This window comes from Cervus canadensis, chromosome 6, assembly GCF_019320065.1.
Source record: "Cervus canadensis isolate Bull #8, Minnesota chromosome 6, ASM1932006v1, whole genome shotgun sequence".
Classification (NCBI taxonomy): Eukaryota; Metazoa; Chordata; class Mammalia; order Artiodactyla; family Cervidae; genus Cervus; species Cervus canadensis.
Genome location: NC_057391.1, coordinates 47262086 through 47289866, shown reverse-complemented (window position 1 = coordinate 47289866; position 27781 = coordinate 47262086). Strand labels below are relative to the sequence as shown.

At 41.5% G+C, this 27781-nt stretch overlaps 1 protein-coding gene and 1 long non-coding RNA gene across 2 annotated transcripts in view; both read right to left on the bottom strand.

The window, feature by feature from the left end:
* On the bottom strand, window positions 1-10674 carry LOC122443545. The gene is made up of 2 exons (XR_006270052.1): window positions 2133-10674; window positions 1-649 (listed from the first exon to the last, which is right to left on the bottom strand). It is a non-coding gene; the product is annotated as an uncharacterized LOC122443545 (long non-coding RNA).
* MYO1E (myosin IE) overlaps window positions 1-11080 on the bottom strand; it is a 212991-nt gene extending 201911 nt beyond the window's left edge. The window contains exon 1 of the mRNA XM_043471817.1: window positions 10682-11080. Coding sequence (XP_043327752.1) covers window positions 10682-10684 — 3 coding nt within the window. The 5' untranslated portion in view covers window positions 10685-11080. The remainder of the gene's footprint in view (window positions 1-10681) is intronic.
* Between the last annotated feature and the right edge of the window lie 16701 nt (window positions 11081-27781).

The window sequence follows — 27781 nt, the reverse complement described above, 5'->3', positions numbered from 1 at the left end:
AAAAAAAAAAATGATGAAGAATAAAAAAAAGAAAGAATAATAATACATGAAAAGTTCATACACCATGATCAAGTGGGATTTATTCTAGGGATGCAAGGATGGTTCAACATCTGCAAAGCAATGTGATACATCGCATTGACAAAGTAGAGAAAATAAGTTAGGCAGTTAATTTTCTCCCCATTAGTGTAGTTAAAATTTTTCCATTTAAAAAGAGAAGAGAAAAATCAAAGTGAAAGTGTCACAGGTTAATGGATTTTTTTGTCGTTGAAATCTGTGCACAAAGTTAAGTTAATCCTACTCGATTCACAGCTTGTTGAGGCACCCATATAGCACAGTCTGTGGCACATAGAATAAGGAGGTGACACCAATATGGGTTATTCTGGGAACCATCATATAATCCAGAAGACACGACTTTCATCCAAGACAAAAAAAGTATTTTTATGTGTGAAGAATGTCTTTCACCACATGGACAACGAAGGGCTGGCCAAAAAGGCAGAATTAGGCAGTGAACAGCATTGTCCCCACCTGTTCCAAACAGTATCGTCCACTGTTATTTCCAACAGGCCATCCAATCCAGTCTGGTTTGGCATGATTCACTGCTCTCCAAGTTTGGCCTTAATTGTGAAATGTTTATTTTTCACAAAGCTCCCTTTAACAGAAAAAAAAATTTTTTTTTTTTTTAATTTTTCTTCTTGCTGTTAGTTTCTGCTTTTGCTTTTTTTCGAAAAAGAAATACCAATTAAAAAATCATATTGAGGGACTTCCCCAGTGGTACAGTGGCTAAGAATCCACCTGCCAAGGCAGGGGACACAGGTTCTACTCCTGGTCTGGGAAGATCTCACATGCCTCGTGGGCAACTAAAGCCTATAAGACACAACTACTGAGCTCACACTCTAGAGCTTGGGAGCTGCAACTACCGAGCCCATGTGCCTAGTAGAGCCTGCGCTCCACAATAAGAGAAGCCACTGCAATGAGAAACCCATGCACTGAAACTAGAGAGTGGCCCCTGCTTGCCACAACTAGAGAAAGCCCACGCAGCAGCGAAGACTCAGCACTGCCAAAAGTAAACTTTAAAAGAATCATACTGAGACTCCATAATACAAGCTTGAATTCCTTATACTTTGGGAGAACAGGGTTTCCCTGGTGGCTCAGCAGTAAAGACTCTGTCTGCCAATGCAGGAGATGAGGGTTTGATCCCTGGGTCAGGAAGATCCCCTGGAGAAGGAAATGGCAACCCACTCCAGTATTCCTGCCTAGGAAACCTCATGGCCAGAGGAGCCTGGTGGGCTACAGCCCACAGGGTTGCAAAGAGTCAGACACAACTTAATGACTAAACAACAACCACAACTCTGGGAAAATAGCAGTGGATGTTATCAGGAGCAATGGGGGCTTCCGTCATACACAAGAGTTCAGCAGATCAGCAGGGAAAGCTGGATTTGCACTGAATCTATTCCTGCCTCAATGTAGTCACCTAACTGAGACAAGATAAAAGAAAAAGTGGAGGGTAGGAACAGTGTCTGAGCCCCGGGGCAGTCCTCAGCCACACTAACCCTGAGGGTAGCCTTGTGACTTGCTTTGGCCAATGAGACAGTATCCACCATGACGCAGGCAGAGGTTAAAAAATGCTGGTGCACTGTGACTCACTTTCTCTCTGGCTGTTCTTGGAAACCTTGTGACCACTGCTTTGTCAACAAGCCAGGACTAGCCCATTGTGAAAGAGACAGGTGGCCAAGACATCTCCACTGCTCCAGCTGAACCCGGGCCAAGTACCTGACATGTGAGTGAGGCCATCCCAGCTACTCCATCCCCAGTCAAGCCACCAGCTGACCGCAGGGAGCTGATGAGCCAATCTAGCCCAGAACTCCCCAGTCGATGCACAGAATCATGAAAAATAATAAACTTTTACTACTTCAACCACCAAGTTCAAGGTGGCTAATTATATTAAAACTTAGCAGACACACTAAGTTGAAGAGGTGAAAAAGAGATGCTTAAGAAAAGCTGAACATCCTGGGACAAAATTCCTAACGAACTTTACATAACTCAGTGGGACTTAACTATTGATTTGACTGTATGTCAGCTGTCATTAAAACAACCTGACGTAGACTCCAAAATGCCTCTTCCCAAATACTCACCTCAAGACAAAGTTTGCTAAGACTCTGGGAATGATACTGTATGGACTTTGGAGGTGTATGAACTTCCTAAAATTAAATGAAGAATTCTGTTTTATGTAGGTTTTCTTCTTCTTAACTGTAAAAAGATGTTGACACTCTGAGGAATTAAAAAAGTATTTATGCACATACAGTCCAGAATTAATACTATTTTCTACATTTGCTTTATATTTTAATAAAGCAAATAAAACATTTCTAATGTTAGTCTACTCATCTCAGTTCTCTTCTTTCCTCCTTCCCTACTTCAGCAGCTTGAATTTGATATCTCTCTAGTCCAATTTACATTTTTAAAAGAACATACACATAAATATATACATATGTGAATATATATCCCCAAACAATATAGATAGCCTTGTTTTGTGTTCTGAAATTTTTCTTAAACGACTTTACATGTATCTTTCTACAATTTGCTTCTTCGCTACATACTACCTTTGTGATATCTATCCATATTGACTCCCTGTTATCAATAAGTCACAGCATGTGTGCATTTCTCTACTAATGGACATTTAGATTGCTCCTGTCTTTTTGTTTGGTTGGGTTTTGTTGTTGTTGTTCTTGTTACTACAAACACTGTCAGGAAACACATCAATAGTTTCCAACATAGTTTCAGAGGGCCTCAGAACACCCCCAAATGTTAAGAATCTCTGACAATCTGATGGGAGAAAGGAGAACTGCCATAATTTGGCAGACATATTTCTGCATCAGAGCACTCCCAAGTCTTGGAGGTGCTATCTTTATCATACTCAAAGTAGCTTAATAGATGCTTCTTCATTCAAATCCAAAATTTTGTGTAGCAAAGGTCCATATCTAATTGAGACACTAAAAACAACCCTAATTTTTTTGTTGTTGAAAATTTTAGATTTAGACAATACTGTCCAAATCATTCTATTACCAAGTAATATTGTGCTAAATCACTGTCAACATCGAATATTGGTCACACCAATTAAATTACTAAAACTAATAATATGCTATCCTATTTTTTTGTTTGTCATGTACGTAAGGATTCCAGGGCTAAATTTCTTGTGGTTATCTTGTTTCCATTATTTTCTTAAAAAAAAAATTTTTTTTTCTTTCAGTTAGGAATATAGTTGCTTATTTCCCTTATTTTCTACTTTTTAACTGAGATCAGACAACTTTCCAGTATGACTCTCTTTTACTTTTATGCTTGATCCCAGTGTGGTATCATCTAGTCCTCAAACATGGTGACATACAAACATCCACAAACAAGGACATTAAGCAGCTCAGACATTTAAAACGGATTTTAAATCAACCTTGTTTTTCCTCAGGAGTATGTAAAATAATGAAGTGTTATACAGATATCCGGACCCAGAAATTTCAAATTCAGAGACAATATATTCAGTTGCTTTTGAAAGAGCATAAAGTTAGCAGACCCGGCTCATTACAGGTAAGTGGAATGGTCCTAAACAATTCCCTTTCCCTCACCACAGTTTGGTTTTCTTACTGTCAAATGGCAACAAAAACCATCATTGGTGTAAGAATGAGATGAAATCACCTATAGGAAAGTCTTTTGTGTGATTTCTCTGGTGGTCCAGTGGCTAAGACCCTGAGGTCCCAATGCAGCGGGCCAGGGTTCAATCTTTGGTCAGGAAACTAGATCCCACATGCCCCAAATAAGACCCAGCACAGGAAACAAATAATATTTTTTTAAAAAGAAAATAAAAAGAGCACACTTTGTTATCCACTGGTCTATGAGTATCTCAGAAGCAGAGGCAGAGCTTAACTCATCTTTGATTTCCAAGGGTTACCAATGTATTTGATAAGGATTCCTACCTATCAAGCATGTATGCTAACCTCCTATGCAAATACTGGTCTTCTCTACTTTGGGTTTCAAAGCTCCTTGTCTTCAACCACTTGGGTCCTCTGACAGAGGAACTCATAGCTGCCAAGCAGGCGTCAGAGGCCTGAGCACCCACTGCTGTGGCACATTTAAGTGCCAGCATCACAATCTCAGGGGAACACAAATGGTACCCACCTCGGGTCAAGAGCACCAAGTATGGAGTATACACCAAGCCAGCCCATCCTGGCTTCAGACTTTAAAACCAAAGAGAACTATACAGCAGGTTAGGTTTAAAGCAGGTCAGGAGGCTGAGCCGCCCAGCGTTGACCAGGGCAGTTCTAATGAGGGCAGGGAGGAACAGTCAGCAGTGGATCTGGAAGACAGATCTCTGGAGTCAGGACTCAAGTTGGGTAATCAGGCTACCTGGGATTCTCAAGCCACCACCAAAATACGACCAATATGCTTACCAAGGAAAAGAATTTATAGTATATAATAAATGGGGAAATACAGAACACAAGTTGTGTATTTGCCCCACAATTACAACTACATAAAAATAATGTGCCTTTGGATAGTTTGGAAAGAAACCCAAAGACATGAAAATCATTACCTTTAGGGTACTGGTATTATGGAGAATTCCTCTAAATTAATTTTTTTATAATCTCTTAAAGTTGATACAGTAATGAATCAAAAATAAAGAGCAATCTTCCATCTCCAAGCAGGCTTTTTTGAAGAGTCCCAGGAAGAAAATTACCTAGTCATGCCTAGACTCTAATCCACCACAGTGGTTTGGTGGAGAAAGTCTTATTAGGCTGGGATCTGAAAACCTGGATTCTGGCACCAGATCAGCCAAAACCTAGCTCTGAGATTTTTGAAGCTGTCTAACCCCTCTAGATCTTTCTGTGAAGCCAAGCAAAAGGGTTTAGGATAGACTCTTCCAACTCTCTCCTGGGCTTTCTACAATGTAAAATGTGTTTCACTTTCTACAATGCAGAGTATGATTATAAAGTCACATGGATGAATTTTTAACAAACACATCAGAACTCAAAACACCCAAGACAGTGTGGCCTCCTTTGGAGCAGTTCTTACAGCACTGAGGAGGAGGAACCACCTCCTTTCAGGGCCCCAGAGCCTATGTTACATGATACCGCACATCTCCAGGATCAGTTTATTCACCCTTTGAGGCAGAATGTAATTTCTGGCAACAGCTAAGAGGGACCAAGATGGGTGATCAGGCTGGATACTAATATTTTAGGTCTTAAAGAAAGTAAAAAATTTTTCTTAAATGACCATTTGGAAATGCCTTAAACAATGTTCCCACGGTGGCAACTCAGAAAGGAAGGCTGACTTTACCCAGATGCATAGTGTCCAAGTCCATGTCCTTATTTTTAGGGACAATCTGTCTAAGTAGAACCCGCTCATAGTTCTACTTCTCTGAAGTAAGGTTGTCATAAAGATATGTACAAAAATACTTCACTAAGATGCCCCCAAACCTTTCATCTCTGCCAAAACAAATTCTGTAAGTTGAAATTCAAAACACAAAATTTGCTTACCATTATTACAGAATGTGCTTACAAGGCCAAGCTGTTTATTTTTAATACCTTTGGCATTTAACGTTTAACCCTCTATTTGTTCTGTAAATATTAAGTCCCAGCATGTTTTAAAAAAGTAAAATATTAAAACCTGACCATGGAGAAACTCATTTTAATCACATACTGATTAAGACACAAGTTGCTGTATCCTTGTTAAAAAAAATAGTAGATGAGTCAAATTGGAAAATTACAACTGTACATAATTTCTATATGATCCCTAATGAAGTTCACAATGAAGCTCTGCATTTGTATAGAGGTTTCAAAATATTTCTGCTTTTTGAAGCTGATGAAAAGACCTTTCTCAGGTTCTTACCAAGTAATGAGACTCAGTCCTCTCCTCATCAGGAAATTCGAGGTACTCTTTAATTTCATGTCACATGAGCTTGTGAAATTAAGTCAAGGGCAAAAGGTTGTATTTCCAGTTATATTTACGAAAATGTTCATTATCTAGCCTCAAAGAGAAACCTGGGCTTCCCATGTGGTTCAGTGGTAAACAGTCCACATGCTAAAGCAGGAGATGCGGGTTCCATTCCTGGGTCAAGACGATCCCCTGGAGGAGGAAGTGGCAAACCATTCCAGTATTCTCACCTGGAGAATCCCATAGACAGAGGAGCCTGGCAGGCTATAGTACATAAGGTCGCAGAGTCAAATAGGACTGAGCATGCACACACACTCAAGAATCCCTGAAACAGACCTTGAATTCATGAGATGCAACAGGGAAAGAAGTGATAAAAGAGGTCCATCACATAGTATGGAGATAGTAGTGCCTTTCCATTGGAGAAGGGATTTGAAGTGTTAAGACAACTTACAGCCTCACCACTCATAGCTCTACACAGGTGTTTTTAGCTAGCTCCAAATGGTTGCAGCTGAATGCAGATTGCCCTTGCCTGATAGCTTAGAGAGTCCACGGGCTGAAAACACCAGGAAACTCCCTCTCTTAAGGGAGTGGGAAGTTGCGGATGTGTCAGTAAAAATCTAATGCCTTTATTGGGAATGTGGCTAAAGTTTAGACATTCCCACTGGTAAGTGAATGAAAGGAAGCATGGTGGTTTGTAAGAACACTGCTTTGAGATTTACGACAGAGTGGCTGCAAACAGCTGACCTGTTTGGCCTCTCAGCGACCATCAGCACACTTTTAAAAACCAGCAGGTTTGGCATAAAAATCTGGATTTTCAGCTTATCTTGAAAAAGCAGACAATTTGGTGATGTGGTCAATGTAACCACAGCCTAGGATCAAGTAATGATGCCTCTTCCAATGGGCATACGTTCTATATTTACTCTCCAGAGGCCAGTTTCACCCCATCAAAAACCATATCCTGGCCTCTGCAGACATTTGAGTTTGCATCCACTGACAAAGCTGAAATCCCCAGCAAAACCAAGGAGGAAGTGGCTTTCAGCTTCTGCAACAGCCTGCTTCCTCCACTTCTCCATCCCCTCCATCCATAGCCCCACTGGGCAGCCAAACATTTCCTACTAGGCAGGCCCATCCACAGAAGCCTGTAGACAATCTCTGCATCCACTCTTGCCCTAATCTACCTCCATCAAAACTTTTCTGGGGACTTTCCTGGTGACCCAGTGGTTAAGACTCCACACTTCACTGCATGGGATGCTGGTTCAATCCCTGGTCAGGGAACTAAGATCCTACATGATGCATGGTGCAGCCAAAAAAAAAAAACAACTTTTCTGGGCTTCATTCCATTCCTTTCTATTTTTGTTTTTTTGTGTGTTGTATTGCTTTGGCTGGGAGGCTACAAGAAATCTGATAAACTAATCAGTGGGAATGGACTAGGTTACCTTCCCAGAAAACATGTTTGGATTGGATTCCAGACTTTTTAAATGTCAAACATGCCATGCCTGCACTCAAAGGAACTTACCTAACTTGTAGTCAGCTTCACCAGATTTCAAGGTTCATAAGTCTATTCCTATGTATTTTTATGTATAATGTCTGCAATTTATTCACAAGTAATATGCAAGCAAAGAGAAGGGAATGTATCCTGAACATATTCAGAGGTGATGGCCAATTCAGATGTACTTAAATATGTCAGTATATCTAAGTCACAAAAGCCTTATGAATTATAGCTTCTAGCTCTGAAGTACACAGCAGAGGCACACACATGGGTCTAGTTCATTAGACAGTCCAAAAGCAGAACTTCCTTTGTGGCTGATGATAAAGCCAGATTCTACAAAGGAAATCTTAGATGGGTATTTTGATTAAAGTCAAAGGAGACTGTTGTGCCCTCTTAACTAATGTGTACAAAATAAATAGAGAGACATGCCGAGATTTTTTGGTGTTTATCTTCTTTTTCCCCATTCAAGTCACCTAAGAAAAAAAGAAACAAATTTGCTATTGCCTGGTACTGTTCTTGGTTCTCCAAAGATGGAGAAAAGTGTCCCAAAGTGAGGTTTCAGGAGGAAGATATGAGATAAACTGTAAGCTGTATACCTTGTTCATGAGTCAGAAAATGGCACTCACCCTGAGTCACAACTGAGTGAGCCTTGGGAGGGTCTTGGGTACAAGTGGAAAGCCTTCCTAAAGTGCTACCAGATTTCCTAAGATATCTGAGAGAGAGGGAGAGAGGGAGAAAATCCACAGTACAGGTGCCAAGCTCCTGGTCAATTATACTCTCCCTAATACTGAGCCACACCCACTGGAGGCAATGTCCCTTCTCTTCCTGTTCTAAGCAGCTGAGGGATGCAGCTGGGCAGACAGATGTGAAACACAAATCAATGCCTCATTTAGCTGGAAGGGGGTCTTACATAAATCGTAAACATAATAACTAAAGTTTCTATCGAAGCTGCCTATGCTCTGTTCTAAGGCAACTTCACAAATCTAGCACACAGACTTAATTTTGCAAGCCAGTGAAGAAATGATTCATTTCATTTTCGCCAAGTTATTCTAGATCCAGTAGATGGAGTGACTGATGGCACAGCTCCTATTTCAAGACAGCCAGCTGTTTCAACTTTTCCGTCAGGGCATCGTGGCCTCAGCAACCGTATCTGATGCACTGATAGTCTCCTGGCGGCCTAGAGTACTGCCATCTGTGCTGCTGGCAGGGAACCCATCAATAGGTAAGTCACACCCCATCCTTCAACCGACACCCTACACACTCTGGAAACAGCTCTTCCTTAGAACATGTTTCTTCTGCATCCACTTCACCATCCACCTACTGCAACAGCAATGGACTGAATTGAGCGACCAGTTTCTAAGGTCCCTAGAAAAGGCATCCTACAGTAGGTGACTTGGACAGTAAAGAATCCACCTGCAATGCAGAAGACCCGGCTTCAATCCCTGGGGGTTTTGGTCCGGAAGATCCCTTCAAGAAGGGAATGGTTGGCTGCCCACTCCAGTATCCCTGCCTGGAGAATTCCACGGACATAGGAGCCTGGCGTGCGAGCTGTGGTCCATGGGGTCACAAAGAGTGGGACATGGTTGAGTGACTAAGCACACACACACAGTACTTTTTAGCCTCTACAGCAGAAAAATGAGTCAACTAAGGTAAAGTTAATTTTCTCAAGGTACCACTCAGCTCTTTAAATTCAGTAAGATTCTTTAAGCTCTTGACATAAAATACATTGATTTCTCTCTCTCTCTTTTTTTTTGGAAATATTTAACCATGGAAAATAATTATAGCAATTCTAAAGTACTAAGACTCATACTCCTTAAATTTAAGTAGCCAATTAGGCTGTGGCCCAATTTAGGTATCTCCACCCTAACACACAGTTTAAGTAAATGGTTCTCTATAAAGGTTCCAAAAATAATGTGGGGTGGGCTGACTTCTTAAACCCTAAAACTGAAAGGGAACTTTTATTTACAGATAAAGTATCCTCTTAGGTAGAAACAAGGGTGACATAACTTTGGACTAAGTGGGAAAAAAAAAAAAAAAAGCTTTGGTCAAGGGTGCCCCTTTAAAGATTTTTGTGAGTTTGTTTTTAATCATTCTTTGGAATAAACACAGCACTGGATCAAGTGCTCCTTTTACTTGTGTGTAAGTTTCTATGTGCCTTCGCTAATTTCCCCCAACTCCTGCAGGATAGAGATTTTTAAATTAGTCCTGCACGGGTTATCATTTTTACTTAGCGCCACTTTCACAGTCACTTAGAAAAAAAAAAAAACAACCAGAAGAGGACCAGCTAAGTCCTAAGTCGGATTAGTTGAAAAGAAGCAAGTGTGGAAACTATGAAGCCTTGGGGTAGAACTTCCCCCCTCCCCTCCGCTGATGGACTGCCAATCTCTTCAAAATAGAGCCCTTGCTTTTGTGCTTTGGAAAGAAAGTACACACCACGGCAAAGCCCAAGGGATGTGGCTAAGGTTATGGGGGGCGGGGTAGTCGAGGCGGGAGGTTGGGGGGTAGAGGAAAAGTCAGAAACGCGTCAGAAAAAGAGCCAGCCACTTCCATCAATTTCCCAAGTACCGAAGGAAAAAGAACAAAAAACTCGACTTCCTCCCCTGCGAAACCGTCTGCTGTACACCCGAAAAGTGCCAGCCACCTCGCACTTGGAGAAAGGGGAGGGTGGTGTTTACTCGGCCTTTTCGATGCAAAGACCCTCCCGGCCGGCGCGCAGGAGAGCTCAGGCCGGCGCGGCTCTCGCTGCCCCGAGGCACCCTCGCCCGCCGCCGCCTGCCCACCGCCAGGTGCTCGCCCTACCTGGCGCCCCGCTGCCTTTGTGCGGCCGCGTCGCCCCCGCCGGCGCGCGGATGCCAGCGGGACAACTGCGGCGCTGCCGGGCGGCCGGGCAGGAGCGGGGTCCGTGGCGCCGGTGCCGCGGGCGGCCGCTCCTACCTTCCCAGCCCGGAGAAAGCGATGCCCACCCCCTCCCGGGGAGCCGTGCCCCTGAACGCGGATCTCCCCGGCTTCCGACAGCTGGCAGCCATAGCCAACCGACCTCGAAAAGTTTGGCGACGCCGAAAGCGACTTGAAAGAAAGTTTTCCTTGGCCCCCCACTCCCTCTCCCCCAGCCCGGGTGGAGGAAAAGCGGCAGGAAATCGGGACTCGCGACGTGCCGACTCCAGCGTCCACCTTCTCCACTCCCGGCCTCGGCAGCGCGCCCAAGGTGGGTGCCCCGCGCCCGGGCTTCCCGCCCCATCCCCGGGTCCGGCGTCCCGGGACGCCGCGCGGCCAACTCACCATGGTGACTCGCGCCGCGATCGCGCCTCTGCCGGGTCCGGCTGCCGGGGAGCTGGGGCTGGAACGTAGTCTCCTGGGCGAACTTCAAAAGTTGGTTCCCTTCGCCAAAAAACAGGCTCTCGACAACCCAAGCACTCACAGGAACCAATGGGAACCCTGGGGGCACTCCATCCAGGGGGGATCGGCGGCGGTAGGTGAAGGCGAGCAGGAGGCTGCTTAGCAGGCGGGGCGCATCCTGTGGAGGACCAGGGTCCACCCAGACCCGGCGCTCGCCGCCCCGCCTAGGTGAGTGCAATGCTCTCCGCGCGTCCCACGAGCTGCCCTGCCTTGCTCCTCTTTCTTCAGCCACTTACTCCGTACTCCTCTGGCTGAGCCTCGGCTCGGGCAGGGCAATCTGTCCATAAATGGAGAAGTCAGCCCTGGCCTGACCAATCAGGGTTTGTTTTCACAGCGTCACTCCTCAGGGAAACCGTAGTAGCCAACAAGCTTGGAGCTGCTGGAGTTTCCAAAGCCCTCTGGATCCTGTAGTCCTCCTCCACGCCAGCCTCCAAAAAGCGCTGCTGACTTGGCTCGCTCGCTCTTGCAATCCCTGAACTGGTAGAAAGAAAACCGCTCTGTGAAAGAAGAGTAAACTGGAAAACTTTTTTTTTTTTTTAACGCTAAAGTTAGAGTAAGTATAGTTGAAGTGTATTTTTTCCCATAGCTTTTTTATTTTTTTTAGAAGAAGAAGGAAATATTTTATCAGCATAAAAGATCAGAGTCATGGCAGCAGCCCAAAGGAAATCCTTTTTCTTTCCAACGTCTGGATTGTGAGGAAAGTCAAAAATATCGTTTCCCCCACCCTTTCTTTCACCTGAATTTCCTTGGAAAACAAAGGAAGGCTTTTTAAGGGGGAGGAGAGGAGGGGGCGTTTTTGATGGCGAAGAAACTGCACAGGCTCTAAGCCCAAGGACAGGGGATAGAGGCGTGGGAAGAACGCCCACCCAGTCTCAGTCAGCACAGATCTGCTGATGATAATTTGCATTACAATCAAGAAATCAGGTGGGCAGTGAGGAGACGGTTGGGGTGGGGGTGGGAAGCAGAATCCTGAAATAAATTAGAGAACCTGATGTTGTTTTCTGGGTTCAGGAAGTAAACATGCTGGGTCATAACAAGACAGTCCTCTCTGGATCTGTGTTAGGTACGATTTGAAAACTTCAGGGCACAGAAAAACTACCAAGCATAATGATTCACTGTGATTTGCTTCATGAACTTTGGTGGTAACCCTTCACTTGAATAAAGGATCCTCGAGTTGGAATGGATGTTAAAAATCCTCTTGTCTGGAATGGGTAAACCAAATGTAGTATATCCACAGAATAGAATATTATTCAGCTATTAAAAAGGAAGTACTAACGCGTGCTACAACATGAACCTTGAAAATATTAAGTGAAGGAATCCAGGAAAAAAGACGCCGTATTATATGATTCCATTTATATGAAATTAGAAAATCCATAGAGGCAGAAATTGATAACATTGATTTCCAGGGACTGGGGAGAGAGGTGAAGTGAAGTGAAAGTCACTCAGTCATGTGTGGGAATAATTGCTAATAGTTGTGTGTTTCCTTATTGGTGAAAATATTCTGGAGATGGTGGTGATGGTTGCACAACTTTGTGAATATACTACAATACAAACCACTGAATTGTGCATTTTAAAAGGGTGAACCTTATAGTATGTGAATTATATCTCTGTCTTAAAAATTGAAAGATCATTGACCAAATTCTTGTCCTCATCTACACAGGAAGGCAAATAGATGTAATTGAATGACCTAATCATGGCCACTATGAATATAGTGGTCTCTGACTTTATCAAGCTTACAATTTTAGGAGGAGGGAGACAAAAGATAAATTTTAAAACGATAAATAATTACGGGAAAGATACAAATATAATAAGAAGTAAAAGTAGTTTTGTACAAGGAACTACCATATTTGAAGCTATAGGTTAGATAATTGATCTGGAAGCATTCTGTAGCACAGACTGGACAGGAAACCCAGGAGGCATCTGTTGAGCACTCATTATGTACTAGGTCCGTACAGGTGTGATCATTGGCTAAGTATATTCAGATATGATTCATTATTCTCAGGTAAATCCATGTCTCAGGGGCATGTCAGCTTCAAAATATGAGCAAGTATCTTAAAAACTAATGAACAGGGTATAGTAATTCAAAGAGAAAAAGAACACTAAAACTTTTATTCCAAACATGAACTATTTCACTTCAACTTAAATATTTTGTTAAATTTAATTTTCATTTTCTATGAATAGTCCTTCTTTTCATACAACCAATCCATATATTACTCTTTATGTGTTATTTGCATATAATATTTGAATAAAGCCATTCTAAAAGCCTTAAAAAAACAAAAAAAAAGAACTAATGAATACGGAATTCCCTGGCAGTCCAGTGGTTAGGACTCTGTGCTTTCATTGCAGGGCCAGGTTCAATCCCTAGTCCGGGAACTAAGATCCCCAAGTGGAGCAGCAAAAAAAAAAAACAAAAAAAAAACACAACACTAATGAACAGAGGTTACCAAAAGGGAAATTTGAGCTTATTAGGAATCCATCACCAATTTATCAGCCTTAGATTTATCTAAAACTACCCTGAAACTGTTTTTCAGTTGTGTTAGCATTTAAGTGTTTTTTTTAATGTAAACCATTTTTAAAGTCCTTATTGAATTTGTTACAATATTGCTTCTGTATTATGTTTTGGCTAGAAGTCATGTAGTATCTTAGCTCTCCGACCAGGGATTGAACCCGCACCCCCTGCATTGAAAGGCGAAGTCTTAACCACTGGACTGCCAGAAAAGTCCCTGAGATTTTTTTTGTAAGTGCTTACTTTTATTTGCCCTAATAGTCTCTTTCCAGTTTCAAGAAGAATTCCCAGCTCTAGTAGGTGCAACTTCGATGAAGATATCTGCTTGTGTTCATTTTTCATGATTGTGTAATATAATTCTTTCCAGATTGAAATATAAATATATAGATTAATGCTTATGTCTAGGCAGTATTTAGAATATGAGATTTCATGCACATAAACTTGAATCTGTAGTCTGGCTTTTCCACTCAACTGTCTGTAAGATCTTAATTTCTCTGAGCTTCAGTTCCCTTAATTATAAAATAAATTGATGTTAAGTCTGAAATGAAATGTCAGACTTTTCATGGTCACCATAGATTTTTGGCCAAATTTCACCTCCCAAAAAATCCTCACTTTTTAAAATGAAGGGTTTTCCAATTTCCTTCATTTATGCCTTTTTTTTTTTTTTTAGAGGACTCAGTAATATCTCACCAGATATTTATTCTTGTTTGAGATCATAATAGCAATGAAGTGAAAACTTTCAAAATTGTAAAACTCATTCTAGACACATGATGGAGCTAGTCAGATAAGACTTTATACAGAAGTTGGCATGATTATCTGCATTTTATCTGGGGTGAAATGAAAAGGAACAAAAGGAAAAAATCGAGATGAATACAAAGTGCAGATCCCCAGACAAATCCATTAGTGAAAGAAAAATCACTGCTCATGTATTTTAGAAAATAATTAGTAAGAAGATAATATATGGCAATGAAATGAGTTTCATAAAAGAACATCAGAATGCGTTCACAGCACAGAAAAAAATGTGTTAATGGGAAAATGAAGGCAGAATTCTTTAATAAGACGCTAATAAGAGGCTTGTGTCACATCAATGTGAGATCTCCTGGGTTATCAGTGTTTCTACCATAACAGGCATCATTTATTAGGTTCAGGTGGTATCACATACTGAGCTAAGTACTTACTGTATCTTATTTTATCTTCCATACAACCTTGTCAACTTCATTTGCAGTTAAGAAGCTAAGGTAAAAATTTGAAGTAACTTGCCCAAGATATCATCACTCAGCTGCTGTGCGTCAAATCTATATGAATTTGTTTAATTCTGAAACTTTTATCTTCTAAGCAGCAACTCTGTAACAGGAATGAACATCAGAAAAAATTTCCCCTTATGCAGGTCCAGTATGAATGGAAGCACATATTAAAATGTTAGTACTAAGTCAATTCAGTCGAGTCCAACTCTTTGCAACCTTAGGGACTGTAGCCCACCAGGCTCCTCTATCCATGGGATTCTCCAGGCAAGAATACTGGAGTGAGTTGCCATGCACTTCTGCAGGGGATCTTCCTGACCCAGGGACCAAACGTGTGTCTTTTATATCTGCATCATTGGCGGGTGGGTTCTTTACCACCAGCACCACCTTAGGAGCCTGTCCAAACCAGGATCCTGGAAAAATTCTTGCTGGTTACTTATTTATTTGTTATTATTTTTTTAAATTGGGATATGGTTGATTTACAATGTTGTGTTAGTTTCAGGTATAGAGCAAAGTCAATCAGTTATACATATCTATCTATCTATTTTTTTTCAGATTCTTTTCTATTATAGGCATTATAAGATGTTTAATATAGTTCCCTATGCTATACAGTAGGTCCTTGTTGTTTATTTTATGTATAGTAGTGTGTGTATATGTTCATCCCAAACTCCTAATTCATCCTTCCCCCCTCCTCCCCTTTGGTAACCATAAGTTTGTTTTCTAAAAATATTCTTGCTTTTTTATGGGAATATGAATTACCTTTATATAGAGAGTTTAACTCAAACATTCTTTGTTCTTCTGATATATTAATATTGATTTGTGAAAAGGATATAGCAGAGAATTTCAACAGTGGGATAATATAATATGATGCTACTTCTGATTAATATAATTTTTACTATAATATAACAATTATTTTACCAAAATAAAGGAACAGTAATTACTTAAACATACATTTAAATTGACAGCTTACTAAATGCACATTTATATAAATTTATGATTATATTTTCTCTGATACAAGCCAATATTTTCCTCTTTTTCTTTCTCCCAGTTTCAATTTGATTTTTACATTCGGAAGGTAAGTCCTGACTTTGCTCCAGATTTTTAAATGATTGAATGATGAGTAATACTAGTTATGATGTCCCATGATCTATCAAGGAGTGAGGTGATCCACAGAAGGGAACTTTGCTGATAACTCAATCTCCTGGATCAACAATGTGACCACAGCCTGGTTTTCTTTCGTCTTCCTGCTTACTGTCAACTTATGCTATCTTGTTGAAATTTGTGTTTTCTTTTACGTCATCTTTAATCTTTGCTGGAAAAGACAAGGCATATGTAAATAAGTATATGCCTTTAACAAACTGAAAAATGACACATAACTGCATGAGCGTTGCCTTGTTTAAGCCCCAAAACTTTTTTTCAACTTGAAGGAAAATTTTTCTACATGCTTTATTGCCTTTTGAAAATATGCTGAATGTGAAGCAGCCTGTGCTTGAAGACTCAAGGTCATCACTATAAATATTGATTATCTCACAGGGTTGTACTGAGCTGAGGTCCTTGGGGACTATTGAATGGAACCACTGTTTGCCACTATACTTTATGTCCCTGGACTGCTGTACTTGTATAGTTATCCTGTCTTTTAGTTTTTATTTTATACCCTCCATGTCAGAGACTTTTTTCTCCTGCTATCTGCTGTTTCAATCTAGTCTCCTCTAGTAACAAGGAGCAAAAAAAAAAAAAAAAAGGGACACAGGTTGTTTTGTGAGAAAAATATTTTAAAGGTATATATGCCCCAGAGTCCGGGAAAAAACACAAAGAAAGGTAGGGCTGTATATGCTGTCTGTCCTTTCCTGGCTTCTCAGCAAGGGTGGATGTTCTTCTGTGTCTCTTCTAGCTTCTCCCACTTCCTCATGGTTGCTCCTCCTTCCATAATTTCAGCTTGCAAAGTGTCTCTCGTTTGTCGTGATCCTGGCTCAGCCCCCCAAACCACCTTTCAGCTGTATTGCCCACAACTGACTGGAAACTTCCCTCTTGGTCTCTTGATTCAAGTTCCAGGGAAAGAAAGGGAGGGAGACAAAGAATCCAACTCAACCAGCTCAACCTTTCAAACCACACCACCCTGTCCATAGGTCACTGGAAAGCCTATGGAAGCTCCGCTTGGACCAGGTATCTGTACAATCACATTCCAAGCAAGTGGTGTCACAAGGGAGGTGCCCTGGAGCTATGCCCTATTAAAAAGAGATGGTGAGGGTTTCCATGGTGGTTCAGTGGTTAAGACTCTGCGTTCCCAATGCAGGGGGCCTGGGTTCGATCCCTGGTTAGGGAACTAGATCCCGCATGCTGCAACTAAAAAGAATTTGTGTGCCGTAACTAAGACCCAGCAGAGGTAAATAAATATATAAAAAAGAGGAGATGGTGAATGGGGACAGTCTCTAAGGAGAGAATACCCGCACTCTGGGGCATGCAGCTGTTTGCCACCCACAACTGACTGCTCCTTTAATTCATACACAGTTGTCTCAGTGAAGCCAGGAGGGAAGTTTTACTCACCTCTTCAAAAGAAAAAAATGCATAGAGGGAATTTCCTCATAGTCCAGTGTTTAGGACTCAGTTCTTTTACTACCATGGGCTTGAGTTCAATCCCTGGTCAGGAGACTAAGATTCCACAAGCTTCAGGAAACCGGCAAAAAAAAAAAAAAAAATGCATAGGTTTTACAACAACCATTATTTCAATTTTATTGTCATAGACCTATAAATAAATGTAGTTACATATTTAAGATGAGACATATGTTTTGCTTTTATTATCATGCACTTATAAGTTGTGTTTATGTATGCTTATAACTATTTGTATATACACATAGATGTGTGTGTGTTTAAGATAACATATTTTTCAAGATATTGTTACAAACACTTGGGGGGATTTAATTTTTTAAAAACAGACTGTCTTAAAAAGATTAAAAAACAGACTATCTTGTAGAGAAGCTTTAGGGTCACAGCAAAATTGAGGGGAAAGTACAGAAATTTTCCATACACTTGCCCCACACATGCATAGCTTCCCCCATTATCAACAGGGGGCTTTACTTCAGTAGAGTGGTTCTTTAAAAAAAAAAAAATTGTCCTTCTTTAAAATTTAAATATTTACTTATTTATTTGACTGAGCCAGGTCTTAGTTGGGACACTCAGGATATTTGAGTTCTGATGTGCAAGATTTAGTTCCCTGACCAGGGATTGAACCCTGGCCCCTTGCTGTGGAAGCATGGAGTCCTAGCTGCTGGATCACCAGGGAAGTCCCAGTAGAGTGCTTCTTGATGTCGGTGTTCCACATGTTGGTGGCATGGTTTCCAAACCACCACAACAAACATTTGCTGAGCATTGTAGGTGCTGGAGAACTGTTAGACAAATACTCTGTCCCCATGGGATTCACATCTTTCTACTTGCATCAAAAACATATACAACACCACAAGGGCTTCCTACTTCAGTACACAACATGCTCCAGAAAATACACACCCATGTTAGATGTATCAAATTCAAAAACAGGTTTGTGTTTTTCAAGGAGAGAGTTCCATTTCCAGAGAGCTAAAATATAGTCTAAAATTCCTAATTGTGTCTTGTCTCTTAGATCTGTGATTCCAAAATCTAGTGGATGTTCTTTAAATTTAAGTTTCTCCATCCCAGCTTCCCTGGTAGCTCAGCTGGTAAAGAATCCACCTGCAATTCAGGAGACCCTGGTTCAATTCCTGGATGATCCCATGGAGAAGGAATAGGCTACCCACGCCAGTATTCCTGGACTTTCCTGGTGACTCAGCTGGTAAAGAATCCGCTGCAATGCGGGAGACCTGGATTTGATCCCTATTGGGAAGATCCCCTGGAGGAGGGCATGGCAACCCACTCCAGTATATCTTGCCTGGAGAATCCCCATGGTGGGCTATGATCCATGGGGTTGCAAATAGTCGGACACAACTGAGCGACTAAGCACAGCACATCCCAGCTGAGTGGAGCTGACTATCAAAGTCTGGAAGGCAGCTTTCCAATTTGGGTCAGGCTGTTTACTTCCCTATGGATAGTGGATAGATTTCCCTATCTGTAAAAACAGAGGGAATGCGGGACTTCCCTGGTGGTCCAGTTGTTAAGACTGTGCTTCCACTGCAGGGGCCCCAGGTTCCATTCCTGGTCAGGAAAATAAGATCCTACATGCCATATGGCCAAAAAAACAAAAAGAAAACACACAGGGAATGATAATGCCTCCATCATTTGTATCCCACATATTGTGAGAATCAATGAACTAAGTCATGTGAAGTGATTAGAATAGTGACTAAGGCGTAGGGAGTTCTCAGTATGAGTCCTCATTATTGAGGCTAAAGATTCACCACCTGATTTCCTTCTGCATCTCAATTGTTTTACGTTTATGAGAACTGCACTTCCACTGACTGCTGCTTGCATTTGTATTTTCCTCATATTTCACACATTTTGATGAAGCAACACAGCTAAATGAAACTTAGTAGGAACACAGTTGAATAAAGGCTACAAGGTTGATAAAGATGTTGGTACAGAGGGAACCCAACTGTGAGCAGAGCTAGCAGGAAGCAACTACATGAGATCCATCAACATGTTCCTTTGTTACCTGGCTTATCGCCTGGTGCCATATAGGAAACGTGGGTCAGCTACATTAATGTACGGTGTCCTTATCTGTACAAAAGTGAATGTACAAAGATCAAGGGCACTAGGAAATGGACTTTCCCTTTTACTATATTAAATCTTTGGAAGTCCCAAAATAAAGCCAGACATGATAAAAGCCGATGATAGCTTTCCATCTAAGGATGTTTTAATAACACATTGATAACAAATGAATTATATATTTGACCAAGAATGTGACAGTTGTAAGTTTCTATAATTTAAGATAGTAAGTACAATTTTGCTTCAAGTGGTATAGAATGGATATAAATGTGCACCTTTGTTACCTAAAGGACCTCAGTGGATTGAAAAGTATTAATATATATTATGAGCTTCCCAGGTGGCGCTACTGGTAAAGAACCCCCTCGCCAATGCAGGAGACATAAGAGCCATGAGACATTTAATCCCTGGGTGGGGAAGATCCTCTGGAGGAGGGCATGGCAACCCACTCCTGGAGAATCCGCATGGACAGAGGAGCCTGGCAGGCTACAGTCCACAGAGTATTATAGCACATTAAAATACCATGTAGCTATTATAAATTCTAACTTTATAAATTTGCCCTAAAATAGTATCCCAGGTCTAATAACTATTATTTAAACACATCATTAAGAGATTTTTTTCTTAATTTCTCTTCAGTTTAAAAACTGGGAGTGGGTAAGAAAGTGGTGCCAGGGAAGAGGGTGCTTAGAAATACTTATAAAGTAGGAATAATGGTTTTTTTCTTGATTAATTTCCTCATGCATGCTTGCTAAATCACTTCAGTCTTATCTGACTCTTCCAACACCATGGACTGTAGCCCACCAAGGCTCCTCTGTCCATGGGATTCTCCAGGCAAGAATACTGGAGTGGGTTGCCATGTGCTCCTCCAGGGGATCATCCTGACCTAGGGATCAAATCTGGGTCTCTTATGTCTCCTGCATTGGCAGGCAGTTTCTTTACCACTAATGCTACCTGGGAAGCCAGTTGCCTTGTAAAGCTAGTTAAAACCATAAGCACCCGGCAAGAAAAGAAAAAGGGGAAAAAAACAGCTGGCAGAATAAAAAGTGGTTGAATAGATAAATAAAGACTAAAAGATAACTAGACTCATAATTTTGTTCGCAGTACGTTATCACTGGTTTTAAATTACAAAAGAAATACATGCTTCATATTATAAAATAAAGCATATGAATTCAGAATTTCTAAAGGAAAAAGTGAAAACCTAGTCACCCATACCCTCTCCTCCTACAAAGTTTTAAATATGAGAAAATGGTGAGTCCATTGGTAGACAAGAGGAAGCTTCAGTTTTAGTGAATTCCAAGTTAGACATGCTCAGCTGGACTTAACAGAGATCTCTGGGAGAGATCGCCAGGTATCTCTGAGAGAGACTGGCTAAACCTCAGAAGAGAGGTCAGGTCTGACATTGTCTGTGACTTTGCAGTCTTCATCTAATTGTCTTCTTGTTTTCGATACCAAACCATTCTTTCCTAAACCTTCTCTCCTTCCTTGTCTCTCTGTTGGCAAGGCTGTGGAAAAACAGGATTCTTCTATTTTTTTGATGAGAGTATAAATAGGTAGAAACCCTATGGAGAGCAATTTGGCACTATCTAGCGACATTACAAAACTGTACAATCTTTGACCTAGCCATTCTGCTTTGGGGAATTTATCCAAAGATGTACATACACAATGCAAATTAACATATGTCTTCAAAGCATCACTGGTGTAGCAAAAGATTGGAAACAACCCAAATTGTCCATCATTCGTGGTACTGGTGAAATATATTAGGAGACATATATAATAGAATTTTTAAAATTTTAAAAGCCTTTAAAGGACTTCCCTGATGACCCATTTGTTAAGAATCCACCTTGTAATGCAGGGGACATGGGTTTTGATCCTGGTTCAGGAAGATCCCACATGCCTCTAGGTGACTGAGCCTATTTGCCACAACTACTGAACCCAAGTGTTCTAGAGATCATGTTCCGCAACAAGAGAAGCCACCACAATGAAAAGCCTGGTCATCGCAACTAGAAAAAACCATTGCAACAACAAAGACCCAGCGCAAACAAAAATCGGGTTTCCCTGGTAGCTCAGCTGGTAAAGAACCCACCTGCAATGCAGGAGACCCCGATTCGATCCCTGGGTTGGGAAGATCCCCTGGAGAAGGGATAAGCTACCCACTGCAGTATTTTTGGCTTCTCTTGTGGCTCAGACAGTGAAGAATCTGCCCACGACACGGGAAACTTGAGTTTGATCCCTGGGTTGGGAAGATCCTCTGGAGGAGGGCATGGCAAAATCCCCTGATGGAGGGCATGGCAACCCACTCCAGTATTCTTGCCTGGACAATCCCGATGGTCAGAGAAACCTGGCAGGGCTACAGTCCATGGGGTCACAAAGGGTCAGACACGACTGAGTGACTAAGCACAGGACAGCACAGACATAAATAAATAAATAAAAAATAAATAAAAGGCTTTTTAAACCGAAAGAGGAATTTCTTTCTGAATTGATATGGAATAATTTCCGAGATGCATTGATAAGTTAAAATGAAAAGAGCAAAGTACAGAATAGTATGTATATCTAAAGAATCTATGTATATCTAAGAATAGAATGTATTAATATAACAAGAATAGGATGTCTATCAAGCTACCTCTTGTGTAAGAAAACAGGGATGGGGAAATAATAGGTTTTGTTCATGTTTGCATGAAGAAAATGTGATTCACGTGAAGAAAATGTGGAGTAGACACAAGAAACTTACAGACATGTTTGTGAGATGTGGGATCAGGGGCAGGGAAAAGACTGTATGCTGGATATGTTTCATATTACTTGATTTTTTGTTTGGGGGAGGGGTGCATTTTATTTTATTTTATTTTATTGACATGTAGTAGATTTACAATGCTGTGTTAAGTTCTGCTGTACAGTAAAATGAATCAGTTATACATATATAATCTCTTTCATATTTTTTCACTGTGGTTTATCACAGGATACTGAATATAGTTCCATGTGCTATACAGTAGGACCTTGTTGTTTATCCATCCTATGTGTACTAGTTTGCATCTACTAACGCCAAATTCTCAATGTTTCCATGTTTTGGCTATTGTAAATAGTGCTGCTATAAACATTGGGGTGCATATATCTTGTCAAATTATAGTTTTGTCTGGGTATATGGCCAGGAAAGGGACTGCTGGATCATATGGCAACTCTATTTTTAGTTTTTTTGAGGAACTTCCATACTGGTTTTCATAATGGCTGCACCAATTTACAGTCCCCACCAACAGTGTAAGAGGATTCCCTTTTCTCCTCACCCTCTCCGAAGTTATTATTTGTAGACTTTTTAATGATGGCCTATGCGGTTTGTTTTTTGAACCACTGTAAACATATTACTCAGAAATGTTTTAAAATATCATCAAGCAAAATACATCGTTCCACATGGCAGAATAATACAAAGGCTAAATAGGGGTCATAGAAACAAAAGATTTTGAAAACATAGAAGGGCTTCCTGGAGTGTTGGCATTTGAGCTGGCTGGCCTTAAGTGTTGATTTAGAAAGATGGTGCATTAGCACAGATCTAGGTTTTAGGATGTGGCACAGTGGTAAAGAATCTGCCCGCCAATACAGGAGATACAAGAGACTTGGATTTGATCCCTGGACCAGGAAGATCTCCTGGAGAAGGAAATGACAACCCAATCCAGTATTCTTGCCTGGAAAATCCCATGGACAGAGGAGCCTGGTAGGCTATAGTCCATGGGGTCACAAAGAGTTGAACATGACTGAGAACACACACACACACACACACACACACAAGCAAAAGCCTAGGGGTATGAAAGCTAATAGAGTTGACTGGCAGTGTTTCTCCCCAGGACATTTTCTCACACTCTCTGAGAAAATGAGCTGAGAGTCCATTTTTGTCTCTTAGAAACTATGGCAAAATGAATTTGATTTCCCAGTTTGTGCTCAATATAAAATGCAACTTCTGATATACTACTGATATTCCATTCTCAGGTTTGTCAGATCTCATCTACTGCTCATCTTGGAGAAAAGTCACCAAGAAATATGAAGCAACTTATGCCACAAAAATCTAATCCTGATCCATTTTGTGGCAAGACTTAGCAGAAAATTCAAATGATTAAACCTGATTTTTAACCCCTTAACCTTAATCATAAATAGGTCTCTTGTGAGTAAGGGGCTCGGATTTGTGTAATAATATGCTAAGTGTTAAAGTCATAACAGCTCATCATGCCTCAGTTGTATTTCTCACCATTACATCTCTTAATTTGTATCCATGTTCATGTTTTACTGAATTTGGACCATGAAAAAGCAGATGAAGATTAGAATAGGTGATTCCTGATGACAAGATAAAGGAAAATCAACTTTGTTTTCACCAAACCTCATGAAGTTGCTCAGTAATCCTAAAATGACTCATTTTAGAACTTACATTAATCACATTAATCCAGTTGCCTTGAAAACAGTGCTTTAGGGAACTGAATCCAATTATGTTAAAATCAGTCTCTCTTCCTCTCTCTCTCTCTCTCTCACACACACACACATACAAACACCATCTTTACAAAGAAGAAAAAAAGCCTTGAAGGAAGTATAATAAATGTTTACATTGACGGGATTCAGATGGCAGGACCATGGATGATTTTTATTTTCCTTTAACTTTTTCTATATTTCCCAATTTTTTTCATGACCCTGAACTACTTTTATAGGGAAAACAGAAAACAACCAAAGCATATATTTAAATGCAGAGAGTGTGGTGGACAAGGGCCAAGCACACTGCTCATCCCGCTCTTAGTTCATCTTCCAGGAAGCCCGGGGTAAGCCTGTGGCCACTGCCCCTGGGTTCAATCTCAGCTATGTGGTCATCACATAGGTCCTTTAAAGCCTTCACACAATCAGCTCTGGGGAAAGAGAAACGAATGGTCAATATTCCTTTTACTTAGTTAACCCGAATGGGCCCTTCACAGCTTCTGTTGTCATTCCAAGATCGTCTTCACGCTATACTCAGCACCAGGTCCCATCCTTCAGTCACCTTCTCCAAAACAACAAATCCAAATCCATAAACTGTCTTGAATAGTGGAGAGAGTTCACTGACTTTTCTTAGAAAAGTTCAGCAAGCTCCTCAGAACATATAGAAAATTTCCCTAAAAATACCTGTGTGTACTTCTAATTTTTCTTCAGAATCTCTTTCTTAAGGAGAGTGGTTACGATTCTGGGCTTCCCCTTCAGGGGGCTCAGGTTTGATCCCTGATCTGGGAACCAAGATCCCTCATGCTACTTGGCTTGGCCAAAAAACAAAATTCTCTCTCCTAGCAGTGGCTTCATCCTCTTTCCCCCTCAAATTGCCTCCTGGGGCCTGTTGTGCCAGACATTGTTCTCTTCTTCAGCCAGCACAACACTGCCGAGTAAAAAGAAAATCAGGTTGTCAGCCAAATATGAACTGCCTCATCTTTTTCAGGCCTGTCTTTAAGGCTCCTGGGTGCGTGTGTGCTCAGTCGTGTCCAGTTCTTTGCAGTCCCATGGACGGTAGCCCACCAGGCTCCTCTGGTCTGGAGTGGGTTGCCATTTCCTATTCCAAGAGATCCTTCTGACTTATTTCCTTTTATTTCCTGCATTGGCAGGTGGATTCTTTACCACTGCACCACCTGGGAAGCCCCTTCCAAGGCTCCTAGTTCAATTGAATTAATATAATGGCCCCTGGAAGCCAGATAAACCTTATACTCTTAATGTCCTAAGTGACACGGACATGGAAATTAATACAGGGTTTGTACAAAACATGTGGCGAGGAGAAGGAAATGGCAACCCACTCCAGTATTCTTGCCTGGAAAAGTCCACGGACAGAGGAGCCTGGCAGGCTGCAGTCCGTGGGGTTACATGACTGAGCACGTGTGAATGAGGGTGGAGGGAGATGGGTTGGTAGCAATAAACTGATAGAACTAAAAAAAAAACACACACACACAAAAATGTGGCCATAAGGATGAATCCTTAACTCAAAGGCCTGTATGAGCTAACCACTCTTAGGAGCTAAAATAGGGCAGTCTGAAAAGTAAGACAGATGCAAGGCTATTCAGCATGTGGGTTCAGCTGGACCACTGAGCTGTGTGGGCTGTGAAGGCTTTTCTAGAAGGGTATAGGGGTGTGGTAGGCCCTAAGACAAGAGCACAAATGGAGGCTCACAAAACATATGTCTAAATATTATAAAGCAAGCTAACAAATAAAATATGTTCTGTCCTCCTACCTTGACAAAAATACCTCAGGACAACCTGGAAGTCCAAATTTGAATTTAGAATTTTTGGACTCCTCAGAGTTTGTTGCCAGAACATGGCGGCATAGGGAGAGCCAGGCCTTGCTTCAGTCCTCATCCTGCTTCCCTCTCTCTTCCCACTCTCTGCTCCGACCTTCCTCACATCAGCAGGGATCCCTTGCATACTCATATGGACTCCTCAACCCATGTACCCAATTTCCTTCACTGCCCTCGACACCTATTCTTTGTTAAAACTCCTTAAGCCTGTTGTGTACATACTGGGCTTGGGGTCACCATTGAAAGGACTGACTGACCTGGAAAAGGCCTGCTCTGAGCCTAAAAGCTAGCTTGGGGATGGTTGGGCAGAGATTCTGGGGTTCCCATATGCTATTCTGAAAATAAGGATTGCCAAACTGTCATTTTAGCTACTAGGCTCTGAAAGACTCTGTTGTGAAGGCCAGTCATGTGATCTCAGCCAGGAATGGTATAAGGACTGGACACAAAAATTCTAGAGAGGTATTCATAAATACTAAGGCATTACATCAAGACCTACTCTGAGGAAGACAATGTTTCAGGGTACAGCAGTTGGTGAGATGGAAAGTCCATAATATTTACCCTTCTCTTAAGTCTATTCCTGTCATCTCCACCAAAAACAACACTTGGAAGTCAGTATACTATCCTGATTTTGAGCTGAATAGCATTAATTTGGTAGTTACTCAAAGGACAGAAATGGTAGGGACCTAACAGAAGCAGAAGATATCAAGAAGAGGTGGCAAGAATACACAGAAGAACTGTACAAAAAAGATCTTCACAACCCAGATAATCACGATGGTGTGATCACTCACCTAGAACCAGATATCCTGGAATGTGAAGTCAAGGGGGCCTTAGGAAGCATCACTATGAACAAGGCTAGTGGAGGTGACGGAATTCCAGTTGAGCTATTTCAAATCCTGAAAGATGGTGCTGTGAAAGTGCTGCACTCAATATGCCAGCAAATATGGAAAACTCAGCAGTGGCCACAGGACTGGAAAAGGTTAGTTTTCATTCCAATCCCAAAGAAAGGCAATGCCAAAGCATGCTGAAGCTCCACACAGTTGCACTCATCTCACACGCTAGTAAAGTAATGCTCAAAATTCTCCAAGCCAGGCTTCAGCAACACATGAACCATGAACTTCCAGATGTTCAAGTTGGTTTTAGAAAAGGCAGAGGAACCAGAGATCAAATTGCTAACATCCGGTAGATCATCGAAAAAGCAAGAGAATTCCAGAAAAATATCTATTTCTGCTTTATTGACTATGCCAAAGCCTTCGACTGTGTGGATCACAATAAACTGTGGAAAATTCTGAAAGAGATGGGAATATCAGACCACCTGACCTGCCTCTTGAGAAACCTGTATGCAGGTCAGGAAGCAACAGTTAGAACTGGACATGGAACAACAGACTGGTCCAAATAGGAAAAGGAGTACGTCAAGGCTGTATATTGTCACCCTGCTTATTTAACTTATGTGCAGAATACATCATGAGAAACGCTGGGCTGGAAGAAGCACAAGCTGGAATCAAGATTGCCAGGAGAAATATCAATAACCTCAGATATGCAGATGACACCACCTTTATGGCAGAAATTGAAGAGGAACTAAAAAGCCTCTTGATGAAAGTGAAAGAGGAGGGTGAAAAGGTTGGCTTAAGGCTCAACATTCAGAAAACTAAGATCATGGCATCCGGTCCCATCACTTCATGGCAAATAGATGGGTAAACAGGGGAAACAGTGGAAACAGTGTCAGACTTTAGTTTTTTGGGCTCCAACATCACTGCAGATGGTGATTGCAGCCATGAAAGTAAAAGACGCTTACTCCTTGGAAGGAAAGTTATGACCAACCTAGATAGCATATTAAAAAGCAGAGACATTACTTTACCAACAAAGGTTCATCTAGTCAAGGCTATGGGTTTTCCAGTGGTCATGTATGGATGTGAGAGTTGGACTATAAACAAAGCTGAGCGCTGAAGAATTGATGCTTTTGAACTATGGTGTTGGAGAAGACTCTTGAGAGTCCCTTGGACTGCAAGGAGATCCAACCACTCCATCCTAAAGGAGATCAGTCCTGGGTGTTCATTGGAAGGACTGATACTGAAGGTGAAACTCCAATACTTTGGCCACCTCATGCAAAGAGCTGATTCATTGGAAAAGACCCTGATGCTGGGAAGCATTGGGGGCAGGAGGAGAAGGGGATGACAGAGGATGAGATGGCTGGATGGCATCACCGACTCAATGGGCATGAGTTTGAGTAAACTCCGGGAGTTGGTGATGGACAAGGAGGCCTGGTGTGCTGTGATTCATGGGGTTGCAAAGGGTCAGACACA